The sequence below is a fragment of the Drosophila simulans genome, unplaced genomic scaffold, assembly GCF_016746395.2.
Source record: "Drosophila simulans strain w501 unplaced genomic scaffold, Prin_Dsim_3.1 Segkk96_quiver_pilon, whole genome shotgun sequence".
Classification (NCBI taxonomy): domain Eukaryota; kingdom Metazoa; phylum Arthropoda; class Insecta; order Diptera; family Drosophilidae; genus Drosophila; species Drosophila simulans.
This window is the reverse complement of record NW_025416891.1, coordinates 6,414-23,246: the sequence shown is the minus strand read 5'-3', so window position 1 is coordinate 23,246 and position 16,833 is coordinate 6,414. Positions and strand designations below refer to the sequence as shown.

General features: G+C 46.0%; 2 protein-coding genes across 2 annotated transcripts; both read right to left on the bottom strand.

Annotated features, from left to right (window-relative positions):
• Window positions 1-313: 313 nt before the first annotated feature.
• On the bottom strand, window positions 314-1,003 carry LOC123327467 (the record flags this gene model as incomplete). The annotated part of the gene is made up of 1 exon (XM_044923887.1): window positions 314-1,003. A coding segment is annotated over exon 1 (690 nt), but the record flags the coding sequence as incomplete, so codon positions are not given.
• A 9,292-nt stretch (window positions 1,004-10,295) lies between these two features.
• Window positions 10,296-15,877, bottom strand: LOC123327468. Its single transcript, XM_044923888.1, has 2 exons — window positions 15,188-15,877; window positions 10,296-10,340 (listed from the first exon to the last, which is right to left on the bottom strand). Exons 1-2 carry the CDS (start codon window positions 15,875-15,877, stop codon window positions 10,296-10,298), a joined length of 735 nt encoding a protein of 244 aa, XP_044779823.1.
• Window positions 15,878-16,833: the final 956 nt, after the last annotated feature.

Here is a 16,833-nt window from a genome sequence, read left to right as displayed (position 1 = left end):
GGGGTAGATTCTCGTCCTTAACAAGAACGACGTTGTCCACGGCTACGCCAGGCTTTGGGGTGCGCCACTTGGAACGCTGCTGGAGCAACGTCAAGTACTCTTTCTTCCATCGCGACCAAAATATTTCCTGAAGAAAGGAGATGCGCTGCCAAGAGTCAAGCCGATTATAGTTTAGGCCCGTTATATCTGGCTCGTCAAACGACGAAGGCGAACCACCATTGAGAAAATGCGCCGGAGTGGGGACATCCAGATCGGCAGGGTTCTCTGAAATGGGAACCACAGCGCGGTAGAAATGATGCTTGGCCGTTTTTACCGCTACTTCCCAAAGTCCACCGAAATGGGGCGACCGTGGAGGGATGAACCGCCAGTCAATATGCTTCGGCTTCCACCGGGTGCATATGAACCTCTTGAGTCCGCACAGAAACGCAACTGTCGAGAGATCCTTGATCAGCTCCAGGCGCACTGCCTTGGTTGCAAAGCATATAAATACGCAGACGTAGCATTTAATCGCGGGCTTGTTGCGACAATCCGACTTGTGAAAGAAGGGTCCACAGAAGTCTATACCAGTCACCTCAAAAGCGTGAGATCCTTCCAAGCGCTCCTTGGGAAGGTCCGCCATTATGTGCTCTAGCAGCCGCGGCTTACTCCGAAAACATCTGATGCACCTGTTCACGGCCTTGGTAACCGTCTTCCTCCCCCCAATAGGCCAATATTGGGATCGAATTGCACCCAGAAGAGCCCGAGGTCCGGCATGAAGATTGCTTTCATGATAATGCGAGATAATTGCTAGAGTCACCGGATGGGACCTTGGAAGGATTTTCGGGTGGCGGCCATCAAAGTCCAATGACGAATTCCGGAGGCGACCGCCTACTCTAAGAAGTCCAAATTGATCCAGGAACGGCGAGAGCGATGATATGGGACTAGACGACGAAACTCTTCCAAGCGTTTTTAGGGACTGCAGGTCCTCCCATAAATGCGCGCGCTGCACCAACCGCAGCATCATATGAGTACCCTCTTGAATGTGTGCGACGGTGAGCCCAGGATGACGAATTCCATTACAAAATTTGTAAATGTATGCAAATACTCGTTGCAGTGAGGGGTAAGAATTTGCGAATTTGGAGCTAGCAATTACATCCACGTACGGCGACTTTACGATGAACACACTTCGACGAAGCTCAAGCACCGGTTTGTCAGGACAAACAGCTGTTGGCCAATCTCTTTCAGGCTCCGTAAGATAGGCGGGTCCATGCGACCAGAGTGACGATTCGCTAAGCTCAGACGGCAGGGATCCTCTGGATAAGATGTCAGCCGGATTTAACGCTGTTGGAACATACCGCCAAGCCGTGACATCTGTCAGCTCCTGAATGGCAGCAACCCTATTTGCCACAAATATGTTGGAGAGGTCCGGATGGCTGTCGATTATGCTCGTGAACACGGAGTAAAAATCCGCCCAGTTTGCGTAGCCTCCGCCAAACGTTGGCAACTGCACAGGCGGCAACGGCATCGGCCTCGGCCGCGGCTGCGTTTGAGGACCACTACACTGGTGGGGCACAACACCTTCCGCAAGCGTTGAGTGCGGCGCGAAGTGCACATTGCGTTTGGCCATTTCCGCGCGCACACTAGCCTTGCATTCAACGATGAATTCATCAAAAGACTCGCTCATTTCACTGCCAATTTCGTCGAAATCCAATTCCTCCAGTTCTGTATGCAGAACATTGAAGGCACCTTGCAGCTCATTAATCTGCTCCAGCCTCACCGTAAGAGTGGGTTCGTCGTATCCGCTAAGCGTCTCATTAGACAGCGACTTTTGTAGCCTCTGCAACCTGCTGAACAGCGCATTGGCTTTGCGCTTTAAAAAGGTCACCCTGTTTTTTTCACCTTCAGCGGGCATAGCAACAAATCGCCTTTGATTCGGTTCAGCGGGAAGATGAGCACAAAATAGATGCCGAAAATGCAAGCGGGGTCAATGCACGCAACGATATATGTAGCAATGTATGTATATATGCAATGCTAGCTCGCTTAAACACAGCCACTATCACCGAAATCTCCACTCACTTGTCCAACCGATTGCGATTTAATGTATTTATATTTATTTATAAACGGGATAAGTGCATTAATTAATGCATGCAAATTAACACGAATCACGTCGGGGTCACCAAATGTTTAGCTATTGAGCTTTTTCAATAGCTGTTGCGAATAATAAAACCGAAGAAAGTTTGCTTTTATAACGACAGTTTTTATTTGCGAATTGTTAAGATAGCGAGAGCAGCGGTTTGCACTATGGGCATCGCAACTGCTACCACTGATTAATTTGACTTATAATATTAAAGAATATGATTAGTCTACTGCACAGTTTTGGCGGCTGCATTTTTTTTTTTTTTTTTTTTTTTTTTTTTAGCGTGCGTTTATTTATTTAAAATCTGTCCTAGTGGACAATAATTAAATGGTTTTGCGGGGGAACATTAGCTTAAGGGATACTATTGTACATGTATTTGTGGCGGGTTTTATATGTGTTGTCTATTGTTGTGGAAGATCGAGAGGGTGTCTCCTCATGAGACGTCTGCTTGTTTGGCTATTGTCTAACAGGTTGGTGGCGAGGTGGTTAGGGTGGTTTTCGAGCCTTTTCAGGTATCTCTCGCTGAGCCTGGAGATTTCATCAGCGACTTGTGGGATTCCAAGTTCCCTATGTATGGCGACATTCTCGTGGTAGGGATGCGCATTACAGGCAATTCTCAAGCACCTATTCTGGAACCGCTGTATACGCAGGCGATTCGTGTGGCTTGCCGTGCCCCATAGCTGTATCCCGTAGGTCCAGATGGGCTTGAGAATTGCCTTGTACACCAGGATTTTGTGGTTCTGCCTTAGCTTGGACCCTCTCCCAATAAGCCAATGCATCTGCCTCAGACGCGCATCGGCCTGTATGCGTTTGCTGACGATGTGGGGACGCCAAGTGAGCCTGCGGTCCAGGGTAAGTCCTAGGTACTTGGGTGCGGGTGCGTTGGGAATGATGACTCCGTTTAGCGTGACCGGTGGGCAGTCTCCTCTCCTTAGTGCAAATGTTGTTTGGGTAGATTTTTCCGCGTTCACTACGATGTTCCACCTGCTGAGCCAGGGATGTAGCGCGTCCATTTGCCTTTGGATTGTTTCGGAGGCTTCTCGTGGGTCGGATGAGGAGGCGAGGAAAGCCGTGTCATCTGCATAAGTCGCTATAGTTAGGTTCCTGGAGGGGATTATGGGAAGGTCTGCGGTGTAAAGGGTGTACAGTATTGGTCCGAGCACACTGCCTTGCGGAACTCCAGCTCTGATCAGTCTGGGTAGGCTTATTGCACTTCCGCATCTGACTTGGAATGCTCTTCCCTCAGTGTAGGATTTGAGGAGGGTAAAATGGGGGCTTGGGAGGTAGGATTTGAGTTTATGGAGGAGTCCAGGATGCCAAACTCTGTCGAATGCCTGCTTCACGTCGAGCATTACAGCGCAGCAGTATTTCTTTTGCTCGAATGCCTCGAGGATCCGTTCGACTAGCCGGTGGCATTGCTCTGGTGTTCCGTGGGAGCGCCTGAAGCCAAACTGGTGATCGGGGATCAAACCAGCCTCATCCAGTACTGGCAATACTCTGCGCAAAAATACTCTTTCGAGTATTTTGGAGAGGATTGCCAGCAAACTAATCGGACGATAGGAGGCGAGATTGGCTTCAGGCTTACCAGGCTTGAGGAGGACAATAACCTCTGCTCTTTTCCACTCTTCCGGGAAGTACCCTAGCCGGAAGCAGCTGTTGTAAATGCTGGCCAGCATTTGTGTGCAGCGGAATGGGAGCATTTTTAGGGCCGCCGCATCTATACGATCCAGGCCTGGAGATTTGTTGTTCTTCAGTAGAGCAATCTCCTGCGCAACTTCCTCAGGGTCGACTGGTTCCAACGGGGGACCGGGAGAGCTTGGGCTATTGAGAAACCGGGCTGTTTCAGCATGTTCTTCGGCAGTGCAGCAGTCGAACGGAGAGAAGGCGTTGTAAAGGTGTTCGGCGAAAGCTTCTGCTCTTTCAGCATCCGAACGGCACCAGGATCCATCTGCTTTGCGCACTGCGGAAACCTTTTTGGCTGGTCGTTTAATGTGGCGGGTGACGTTCCACAGATTGTGGTCTGGGTCCCCGGGAGAGAGTTCCTCGAGGAATCTGAGGAAGGAGTCCTGGCGTAGGCTGGAGATCTTGTCCTTCAACTCCTTTGTGGCGTGATTGAGCGCTGTTTTGTCTCTTGGATTGCGCGTCAAGAACCAAACTCTCCTGAGACGCCTCTTCTCAGTCACGAGTGCCGCAATTTCCGGGGACCAGAGGTGGAGGTCCCTGCTAGGTGTTCTCGCAGTCTTTGGTGGCGGTGGGCTTGCGAATTCCGCAGCGTTTTGCATCTGCCTGGTGAGATTCCCGATAGCTTCATCAATGTTCCTGGGTGTGTTGAGGATGGGGTTCGGATTGACGGTGGAGAGCATCCAGGACGCGAACTTGGCGGCGTCGGTATATTTTCCAGTGAGCCTTCTGAGCGGGGTTTTCCTGAGGACTGGCGTGTTGATTAGCACGTTTATTGCACAGTGGTCTGACAGGAGGTCAGCATTTGTTGTGCAGCTGATCTTCGCATGCCCTATGCCTTTCGACACAGCAAAGTCCAGCAGGTCTGGAGTCTTGAGGGGATTCGTTGGCCAGTGAGTGGGCTCGCCAGTGGAGTGGCAGTCCAGTCGGTGGCGTTGCAGGTACCCAAACAGAGTTTTCCCTTTGGGGTTGTTGGCGCGCGATCCCCACCAAGAATGTTTGGCGTTATAATCTCCAGCTGCTATGAAGCGGGGCCCAAAATGCTCGAAGAACTCACTGAGGTGAGATGCTGTTATGCGGTATCTGGGGGGAAAGTAGACCGCTCCAATGTCTAAATCTCCTTGCGGGCTGACAATCCTGATGACAGGACATTGTGCCCAGTCTTGCTGAAACGCGGGCAGCTCTAGGTATTGAATACCGCTCCTGATGAGGATGGCTGCTCCACCGCGTGCTCTGCCAGAAGGATGGTCTGCATGGATGAGGTCATATCCGCTGATATTAAAGTGGGATCTGGGGGAGAAGTGGGTTTCGGCTACGAGTAGGATATCGATCTGGTGGGTCTTCAGATGGTGCTCGACTATGGCCTTGCTGTTCTGCAGGCCGTTCGCATTCCAGACGACTAGGTGGAGCTTTAGTTGCATGACTTGCTGTTGAGAATGGTGGCCACCAGCTGTGTCATCTGGGTGAACATGCGCTCCATCATCCTTTCCATCATTCCTTCCATGCGAGCGAACATCGCTTCTATCTGACCGGAGTGTGGGGTTTCTGTTTGGGTTTGGACTGGGGTTGTGGGATTCTGCGGTGCTGCGTGCACTCCGTTGAGGGCGTCTCGGTAGCTCCTGCCAGAGGTGACGTTTGGTGATGCCACGGGCGGCGCCTTGTTAGCATTAGCGACGGGCCTTGTTTTCGGAGCAGCGAGTGCTTTGGCCCTTTTGTATGCAGGGCATCCCTTGAAAGACGCAGGATGGTCCGCCTGGCAGTGGAAGCAGCACGCTTTGTCGTCCTCCCTCTTCTCACATGCCCTCGATTCGTGAGGGCCTCCACACTTTACACATCGGTATTCCAGGAAGCAGTAACGCTGTGTATGACCGAATCCTTGGCACCTGAAGCATTGAGGCACGTCGTTGAACTTCTGCGGCGGTTCAATGGTTACTACCGACCTGCAGATCCGCTTGACTTGGTAGACGTCTTTGTTGTTGCTGGAAGGCTCCAGGTTGGCGAAGAATATTCCCAGCGGTTCTTTAGTTCTTCTGCCAATGGGATTGTGCAGATCTCTAACAGCGTGCCCTTGTCTGCGAAGGTCTTCAATGATTTCCTCACGATCGGTGGAGTGGTGGAGTCCTTTGATGACAACCTTGTATGCACGTTCATCTTTCGGCTGGAAAGTCCGATGCCTCTTGTTTTGGGCCACAAGTTGGAGACGCAGAGCTGTATAGGACTCTTTGTCCGGCATCATGACACGTACGTTGTTGCCATTCACGGTCTTGTAGGTAAAATTGTTCTTCGGGCCTACAAGAGTCGTGATCATCTTGACGAGTGCCGAGATGTTGGTCACATCGGGGATAAAAATCGGAGGTGGCTTGATGGTCTTCGGGGTGGGCTTTGGTTTCTCGGGGGTCTTGGGCTTGGAATCATCTTTAGGTCCGGGTTCGTCATCAGAGCTCTCTTGGTCGTACTCGTCTTCTTCGGTCGAGAGTAAAGCGAAGGCGTTGTTGGCGAGCTTCTTGCGCAGAGCAGCGCTAGTGCTTGGCTTATCTTCCAGCTCCTCTCCCTGTGCTTTCTTTGCCGGTTTTCGCTTTATCTCGCCCGGCTCTGTATGCGAGGTGCTTCCCTCGCTGCTGGAGCTGCTCTTGCGTGTTCTCAGAGCCTTTTTGCGTGGTGTTGTTCCAAGCTTGTGGGTGCGCGGGGGGGCCTGCCAGTCCATCTTCTCCAAAGTTGATAAGGAGTGAGGAGGGGGGGGGGGGGGGGAAGCTGGGCACCGTAAGCCGGTGAGCCAGGCAGCACGTGGCTGCTGCTTTGCAATTATACCGCTGCTTCGAGCACTGGGTTTTTTTGCGCTGATAACACGCACACTCGGGTGTGCGATGGTGTTAGTGCGAACTACCGTTAGGTACGTTGGCTGGGCCAATCAAAACGCGCGACAAGATCACGCGACGCGAAGTGGCTGGGCACAAGTAACGGGACTTACAACTGTGAACAATTTGCTAACAATTTGCTAACAATTTGCTGTCGATCCGCAGGCACGTCTGCACTCGTCGAGTGTTCGATCGCGACTGGTGGCGGCTGCATGACCCAACAATACCCTTTCACCAAAATGAGGTTTCTCCATAATACTACGAGAGTATGGGAATATTTCAGCATTTTTCGCTCATACATATAATAAATATTCATTTTCATGTGTTCATTTTTTAATTTACTCATGTTATTGCCAAAATCATATGAATTAATACGTTTTGAACAATATGAGAGGTCGGCAACCACTGCCTACCTATAGTAGTTTTTGAACCCTCTGTCGTACTTCAGGTAACTTACACTACTATACCCTTTCACCAAAATGGGGTTTCTCTATAATACTAAGAGAATATGGGAATATTTCAACATTTTCCCTTATACATATAATAAATACTCATTTTCATGTGTTCATTATTTAATTTACTCATGTTATCGCCAAAATCATATGAATTAATACGTTTTGAACAATACGAGAGGTCGGCAACCACGGCCTACCTATAGTAGTTTTTGAACCCTCTGTCGTACTTCAGGTAACTTATACTACTATACCCTTTCACCAAAATGAGGTTTCTCTATAATACTAAGAGAGTATGGGAATATTTCAGCATTTTTCGCTCATACATATAATAAATATTCATTTTCATGTGTTAATTATTTAATTTACTCATATAATTGCCAAAATCATATAAATATATACGTTTTGAACAATATGAGAGGTCGGCAACCACTGCCTACCTATAGTAGTTTTTGCACCCTCTGTCGTACTTCAGGTAACTTACACTACTATACCCTTTCACCAAAATGGGGTTTCTCTATAATACTAAGAGAGTATGGGAATATTTCAAAATTTTTCGCTCATACATATAATAAATATTCATTTTCATGTGTTAATTATTTAATTTACTCATATAATTGCCAAAATCATATAAATATATACGTTTTGAACAATATGAGAGGTCGGCAACCACTGCCTACCTATAGTAGTTTTTGCACCCTCTGTCGTACTTCAGGTAACTTACACTACTATACCCTTTCACCAAAATGGAGTTTCTCTATAATACTAAGAGAGTTTGGGAAAATTTCAGCAATTTTCCCTTATACATATAAAAAATACTCGTTTTCATGTGTTTATTATTTAATTTACTCATATAATTGCCAAAATCATATAAATATATACGTTTTGAACAATATGAGAGGTCGGCAACCACTGCCTACCTATATTAGTTTTTGCACCCTCTGTCGTTCTTCAGGTAACTTACACTACTATACCGTTTCACTAAAACGGCTGTTCTCTATAATACTAAGAGAGTATGGGAATATTTCAGCAATTTTCCCTTATACATATAATAAATATTCATTTTCATGTGTTCATTATTTAATTTACTCATGTTATCGCCAAAATCATATGAATTAATACGTTTTGAACAATATGAAAGGTCGGCAACTACGGCCTACCTATAATAGTTTTTGCACCCTCTGTCGTTCTTCAGGTAACTTACACTACTATACCCTTTCACCAAAATGGGGTTTCTCTATAATACTAAGAGAGTATGGGAATATTTAAACATTTTCCCTTATACATATAATAAATATTCATTTTCATGTGTTTATTATTTAATTTACTCATATAATTGCCAAAATCATATAAATATATACGTTTTGAACAATATGAGAGGTCGGCAACCACTGCCTACCTATAGTAGTTTTTGCACCCTCTGTCGTTCTTCAGGTAACTTACACTACTATACCGTTTCACTAAAACGGCTGTTCTCTATAATACTAAGAGAATATGGGAATATTTCAACATTTTCCCTTATACATATAATATATATTCATTTTCATGTGTTTATTATTTAATTTACTCATATAATTGCCAAAATTATATAAATATACACGTTTTGAACAATATGAGAGGTCGGCAACCACGGCCTACCTATAGTAGTTTTTGCACCCTCTGTCGTACTTCAGGTAACTTACACTACTATACCGTTTCACTAAAACGGCTGTTCTCTATAATACTAAGAGAGTATGGGAATATTTCAGCATTTTTCGCTCATACATATAATAAATATTCATTTTCATGTGTTCAGTTTTTAATTTACTTATGTTATTGCCAAAATCATATGAACTAATACGTTTTGAACAATATGAGAGGTTGGCAACCACTGCCTACCTATAGTAGTTTTTGAACCCTCTGTCGTACTTCAGGTAACTTACACTACTATACCGTTTCACTAAAACGGGGTTGCGAACGGCCTGCAGAACAGCAAGGCCATAGTCGAGCACCATCTGAAGACCCACCAGATCGATATCCTACTCGTAGCCGAAACCCACTTCTCCCCCAGATCCCACTTTAATATCAGCGGATATGACCTCATCCATGCAGACCATCCTTCTGGCAGAGCACGCGGTGGAGCAGCCATCCTCATCAGGAGCGGTATTCAATACCTAGAGCTGCCCGCGTTTCAGCAAGACTGGGCACAATGTCCTGTCATCAGGATTGTCAGCCCGCAAGGAGATTTAGACATTGGAGCGGTCTACTTTCCCCCCAGATACCGCATAACAGCATCTCACCTCAGTGAGTTCTTCGAGCATTTTGGGCCCCGCTTCATAGCAGCTGGAGATTATAACGCCAAACATTCTTGGTGGGGATCGCGCGCCAACAACCCCAAAGGGAAAACTCTGTTTGGGTACCTGCAACGCCACCGACTGGACTGCCACTCCACTGGCGAGCCCACTCACTGGCCAACGAATCCCCTCAAGACTCCAGACCTGCTGGACTTTGCTGTGTCGAAAGGCATAGGGCATGCGAAGATCAGCTGCACAACAAATGCTGACCTCCTGTCAGACCACTGTGCAATAAACGTGCTAATCAACACGCCAGTCCTCAGGAAAACCCCGCTCAGAAGGCTCACTGGAAAATATACCGACGCCGCCAAGTTCGCGTCCTGGATGCTCTCCACCGTCAATCCGAACCCCATCCTCAACACACCCAGGAACATTGATGAAGCTATCGGGAATCTCACCAGGCAGATGCAAAACGCTGCGGAATTCGCAAGCCCACCGCCACCAAAGACTGCGAGAACACCTAGCAGGGACCTCCACCTCTGGTCCCCGGAAATTGCGGCACTCGTGACTGAGAAGAGGCGTCTCAGGAGAGTTTGGTTCTTGACGCGCAATCCAAGAGACAAAACAGCGCTCAATCACGCCACAAAGGAGTTGAAGGACAAGATCTCCAGCCTACGCCAGGACTCCTTCCTCAGATTCCTCGAGGAACTCTCTCCCGGGGACCCAGACCACAATCTGTGGAACGTCACCCGCCACATTAAACGACCAGCCAAAAAGGTTTCCGCAGTGCGCAAAGCAGATGGATCCTGGTGCCGTTCGGATGCTGAAAGAGCAGAAGCTTTCGCCGAACACCTTTACAACGCCTTCTCTCCGTTCGACTGCTGCACTGCCGAAGAACATGCTGAAACAGCCCGGTTTCTCAATAGCCCAAGCTCTCCCGGTCCCCCGTTGGAACCAGTCGACCCTGAGGAAGTTGCGCAGGAGATTGCTCTACTGAAGAACAACAAATCTCCAGGCCTGGATCGTATAGATGCGGCGGCCCTAAAAATGCTCCCATTCCGCTGCACACAAATGCTGGCCAGCATTTACAACAGCTGCTTCCGGCTAGGGTACTTCCCGGAAGAGTGGAAAAGAGCAGAGGTTATTGTCCTCCTCAAGCCTGGTAAGCCTGAAGCCAATCTCGCCTCCTATCGTCCGATTAGTTTGCTGGCAATCCTCTCCAAAATACTCGAAAGAGTATTTTTGCGCAGAGTATTGCCAGTACTGGATGAGGCTGGTTTGATCCCCGATCACCAGTTTGGCTTCAGGCGCTCCCACGGAACACCAGAGCAATGCCACCGGCTAGTCGAACGGATCCTCGAGGCATTCGAGCAAAAGAAATACTGCTGCGCTGTAATGCTCGACGTGAAGCAGGCATTCGACAGAGTTTGGCATCCTGGACTCCTCCATAAACTCAAATCCTACCTCCCAAGCCCCCATTTTACCCTCCTCAAATCCTACACTGAGGGAAGAGCATTCCAAGTCAGATGCGGAAGTGCAATAAGCCTACCCAGACTGATCAGAGCTGGAGTTCCGCAAGGCAGTGTGCTCGGACCAATACTGTACACCCTTTACACCGCAGACCTTCCCATAATCCCCTCCAGGAACCTAACTATAGCGACTTATGCAGATGACACGGCTTTCCTCGCCTCCTCATCCGACCCACGAGAAGCCTCCGAAACAATCCAAAGGCAAATGGACGCGCTACATCCCTGGCTCAGCAGGTGGAACATCGTAGTGAACGCGGAAAAATCTACCCAAACAACATTTGCACTAAGGAGAGGAGACTGCCCACCGGTCACGCTAAACGGAGTCATCATTCCCAACGCACCCGCACCCAAGTACCTAGGACTTACCCTGGACCGCAGGCTCACTTGGCGTCCCCACATCGTCAGCAAACGCATACAGGCCGATGCGCGTCTGAGGCAGATGCATTGGCTTATTGGGAGAGGGTCCAAGCTAAGGCAGAACCACAAAATCCTGGTGTACAAGGCAATTCTCAAGCCCATCTGGACCTACGGGATACAGCTATGGGGCACGGCAAGCCACACGAATCGCCTGCGTATACAGCGGTTCCAGAATAGGTGCTTGAGAATTGCCTGTAATGCGCATCCCTACCACGAGAATGTCGCCATACATAGGGAACTTGGAATCCCACAAGTCGCTGATGAAATCTCCAGGCTCAGCGAGAGATACCTGAAAAGGCTCGAAAACCACCCTAACCACCTCGCCACCAACCTGTTAGACAATAGCCAAACAAGCAGACGTCTCATGAGGAGACACCCTCTCGATCTTCCACAACAATAGACAACACATATAAAACCCGCCACAAATACATGTACAATAGTATCCCTTAAGCTAATGTTCCCCCGCAAAACCATTTAATTATTGTCCACTAGGACAGATTTTAAATAAATAAACGCACGCTAAAAAAAAAAAAAAAAAAAAATTTTTAATTTACTCATGTTATTGCCAAAATCATATGAATTAATACGTTTTGAACAATATGAGAGGTCGGCAACTACGGCCTGCCTATAGTAGTTTTTGAACCCTCTGTCGTACTTCAGGTAACTTACACTACTATACCGTTTCACTAAAACGGCTGTTCTCTATAATACTAAGAGAATATGAGAATATTTCAACATTTTCCCTTATACATATAATATATATTCATTTTCATGTGTTTATTATTTAATTTACTCATATAATTGCCAAAATTATATAATATACACGTTTTGAACAATATGAGAGGTCGGCAACCACGGCCTACCTATAGTAGTTTTTGCACCCTCTGTCGTACTTCAGGTAACTTACACTACTATACCCTTTCACCAAAATGAGGTTTCTCTTTAAAACTTAGAGAATATGGAAATATTTCAGCAATTTTCCCTTATACATATAAAAAATACTCGTTTTCATGTGTTTATTATTTAATTTACTCATATAATTGCCAAAATCATATAAATATATACGTTTTGAACAATATGAGAGGTCGGCAACCACTGCCTACCTATAGTAGTTTTTGCACCCTCTGTCGTACTACAGGTAACTTACACTACTATACCCTTTCACCAAAATGGAGTTTCTCTATAATACTAAGAGAGTATGGGAAAATTTCAGCATTTTTCGCTCATACATATAATAAATATTCATTTTCATGTGTTCATTTTTAATTTACTCATGTTATTGCCAAAATCATATGAATTAATACGTTTTGAACAATATGAAAGGTCGGCAACTACGGCCTACCTATAATAGTTTTTGCACCCTCTGTCGTTCTTCAGGTAACTTACACTACTATACCCTTTCACCAAAATGGGGTTTCTCTATAATACTAAGAGAGTATGGGAATATTTAAACATTTTCCCTTATACATATAATAAATATTCATTTTCATGTGTTTATTATTTAATTTACTCATATAATTGCCAAAATCATATAAATATATACGTTTTGAACAATATGAGAGGTCGGCAACCACTGCCTACCTATAGTAGTTTTTGCACCCTCTGTCGTTCTTCAGGTAACTTACACTACTATACCCTTTCACCAAAATGGGGTTTCTCTATAATACTAAGAGAGTATGAGAATATTTCAGCATTTTTCGCTCATACATATAATATATATTCATTTTCATGTGTTCATTTTTTAATTTACTCATGTTATTGCCAAAATCATATGAATTAATACGTTTTGAACAATATGAGAGGTCGGCAACTACGGCCTGCCTATAGTAGTTTTTGAACCCTCTGTCGTACTTCAGGTAACTTACACTACTATACCGTTTCACTAAAACGGCTGTTCTCTATAATACTAAGAGAGTATGGGAATATTTCAGCATTTTTCGCTCATACATATAATAAATATTCATTTTCATGTGTTCAGTTTTTAATTTACTTATGTTATTGCCAAAATCATATGAACTAATACGTTTTGAACAATATGAGAGGTTGGCAACCACTGCCTACCTATAGTAGTTTTTGAACCCTCTGTCGTACTTCAGGTAACTTACACTACTATACCGTTTCACTAAAACGGGTTTTCTCTAAAATACTGAGAGAATATGGAAATATTTCAGCAATTTTCTCTTATACATATAATAATTATTCATTTTCATGTGTTCATTATTTAATTTACTCATGTTATTGCCAAAATCATATGAATTAATACGTTTCTCTGTCGTACTTCAGGTAACTTACACTACTATACCGTTTCACTAAAACGGCTGTTCTCTATAATACTAAGAGAATATGGGAATATTTCAACATTTTCGCTCATACATATAATATATATTCATTTTCATGTGTTTATTATTTAATTTACTCATATAATTGCCAAAATTATATAAATATATAGGTTTTGAACAATATGAGAGGTCGGCAACCACTGCCTACCTATAGTAGTTTTTGCACCCTCTGTCGTACTTCAGGTAACTTACACTACTATACCCTTTCACCAAAATGAGGTTTCTCTATAAAACTAAGAGAATATGGGAATATTTCAGCATTTTTCGCTCATACATATAATAAATATTCATTTTCATATGTTCATTTTTAATTTACTCATGTTATTGCCAAAATCATATGAATTAATACGTTTTGAACAATATGAGAGGTCGGCAACCACGGCCTACCTATAGTAGTTTTTGAACCCTCTGTCGTACTTCAGGTAACGTACACTACTATACCGTTTCACTAAAACGGCTTTTCTCTAAAATACTAAGAGAATATGGAAATATTTCAGAAATTTTCCCTTATACATATAAAAAATACTCATTTTCATGTGTTTATTATTTAATTTACTCATATAATTGCCAAAATCGTATAAATATATACGTTTTGAACAATATGAGAGGTCGGCAACCACTGCCTACCTATAGTAGTTTTTGCACCCTCTGTCGTACTTCAGGTAACTTACACTACTATACCTGTTTAGCTATTGAGCTTTTTCAATAGCTGTTGCGAATAATAAAACCGAAGAAAGTTTGCTTTTATAACGACAGTTTTTACTTGCGAATTGTTAAGATAGCGATAATCGAATGCGCAAGTTTAGTCTTTTCCGAAACACGAAGAATTGGCAACTGGCGGGCAGACAGCCGAAATGCAGCGCCCAAGCTTAACGTAGGTGGCTAACAACAACAAACAAGGAATGAGCGCCGTACAGATAAATGCGTGCGAGAGCAGCGGTTTGCACTATGGGCATCGCAACTGCTACCACTGATTAATTTGACTTATAATATTAAAGAATATGATTAGTCTACTGTACAGTTTTGGCGGCTGCATGACCCAACATCCTCCCCCCATTGGAAGCTTGGCTTCCAACAGAGTCCTCAAGGGGAAGCAGACACAGCTTGTTCACTGCCCGCCTTATTACTCCAGACGCGGTCCTCAATTCTGCAACCCGAGCGCCGTCTCTGCCAGGAATCAACTGCATGACTCTCGCCAAAGGCCATCTCATTGGGGGTAGATTCTCGTCCTTAACAAGAACGACGTTGTCCACGGCTACGCCAGGCTTTGGGGTGCGCCACTTGGAACGCTGCTGGAGCAACGTCAAGTACTCTTCCTTCCATCGCGACCAAAATATTTCCTGAAGAAAGGAGAAGCGCTGCCAAGAGTCAAGCCGATTATAGTTTAGGCCCGTTATATCTGGCTCGTCAAACGACGAAGGCGAACCACCATTGAGAAAATGCGCCGGAGTGGGGACATCCAGATCGGCAGGGTTCTCTGAAATGGGAACCACAGCGCGGTAGAAATGATGCTTGGCCGTTTTTACCGCTACTTCCCAAAGTCCACCGAAATGGGGCGACCGTGGAGGGATGAACCGCCAGTCAATATGCTTCGGCTTCCACCGGGTGCATATGAACCTCTTGAGTCCGCACAGAAACGCAACTGTCGAGAGATCCTTGATCAGCTCCAGGCGCACTGCCTTGGTTGCAAAGCATATAAATACGCAGACGTAGCATTTAATCGCGGGCTTGTTGCGACAATCCGACTTGTGAAAGAAGGGTCCACAGAAGTCTATACCAGTCACCTCAAAAGCGTGAGATCCTTCCAAGCGCTCCTTGGGAAGGTCCGCCATTATGTGCTCTAGCAGCCGCGGCTTACTCCGAAAACATCTGATGCACCTGTTCACGGCCTTGGTAACCGTCTTCCTCCCCCCAATAGGCCAATATTGGGATCGAATTGCACCCAGAAGAGCCCGAGGTCCGGCATGAAGATTGCTTTCATGATAATGCGAGATAATTGCTAGAGTCACCGGATGGGACCTTGGAAGGATTTTCGGGTGGCGGCCATCAAAGTCCAATGACGAATTCCGGAGGCAACCGCCTACTCTAAGAAGTCCAAATTGATCCAGGAACGGCGAGAGCGATGATATGGGACTAGACGACGAAACTCTTCCAAGCGTTTTTAGGGACTGCAGGTCCTCCCATAAATGCGCGCGCTGCACCAACCGCAGCATCATATGAGTACCCTCTTGAATGTGTGCGACGGTGAGCCCAGGATGACGAATTCCATTACAAAATTTGTAAATGTATGCAAATACTCGTTGCAGTGAGGGGTAAGAATTTGCGAATTTGGAGCTAGCAATTACATCCACGTACGGCGACTTTACGATGAACACACTTCGACGAAGCTCAAGCACCGGTTTGTCAGGACAAACAGCTGTTGGCCAATCTCTTTCAGGCTCCGTAAGATAGGCGGGTCCATGCGACCAGAGTGACGATTCGCTAAGCTCAGACGGCAGGGATCCTCTGGATAAGATGTCAGCCGGATTTAACGCTGTTGGAACATACCGCCAAGCCGTGACATCTGTCAGCTCCTGAATGGCAGCAACCCTATTTGCCACAAATATGTTGGAGAGGTCCGGATGGCTGTCGATTATGCTCGTGAACACGGAGTAAAAATCCGCCCAGTTTGCGTAGCCTCCGCCAAACGTTGGCAGCTGCACAGGCGGCAACGGCATCGGCCTCGGCCGCGGCTGCGTTTGAGGACCACTACACTGGTGGGGCACAACATCTTCCGCAAGCGTTGAGTGCGGCGCGAAGTGCACATTGCGTTTGGCCATTTCCGCGCGCACACTAGCCTTGCATTCAACGATGAATTCATCAAAAGACTCGCTCATTTCACTGCCAATTTCGTCGAAATCCAATTCCTCCAGTTCTGTATGCAGAACATTGAAGGCACCTTGCAGCTCATTAATCTGCTCCAGCCTCACCGTAAGAGTGGGTTCGTCGTATCCGCTAAGCGTCTCATTAGACAGCGACTTTTGTAGCCTATGCAACCTGCTGAACAGCGCATTGGCTTTGCGCTTTAAAAAGGTCACCCTGTTTTTTTCACCTTCAGCGGGCATAGCAACAAATCGCCTTTGATTCAGTTCAGCGCGAAGATGAGCACAAAATAGATGCCGAAAATGCAAGC

Coding starts and splice junctions, on each gene's coding strand:
- LOC123327468 (XM_044923888.1), bottom strand. CDS start 15,877: ATGATGCTGCGGTTGGTGCAGCGCGCGCATTTATGGGAGGACCTGCAG. Junction 10,341..15,187: donor GTGGACTTTGGGAAGTAGCG/GTAAAAACGGCC, acceptor CAACTTCCTCAG/GGTCGACTGGTTCCAACGGG.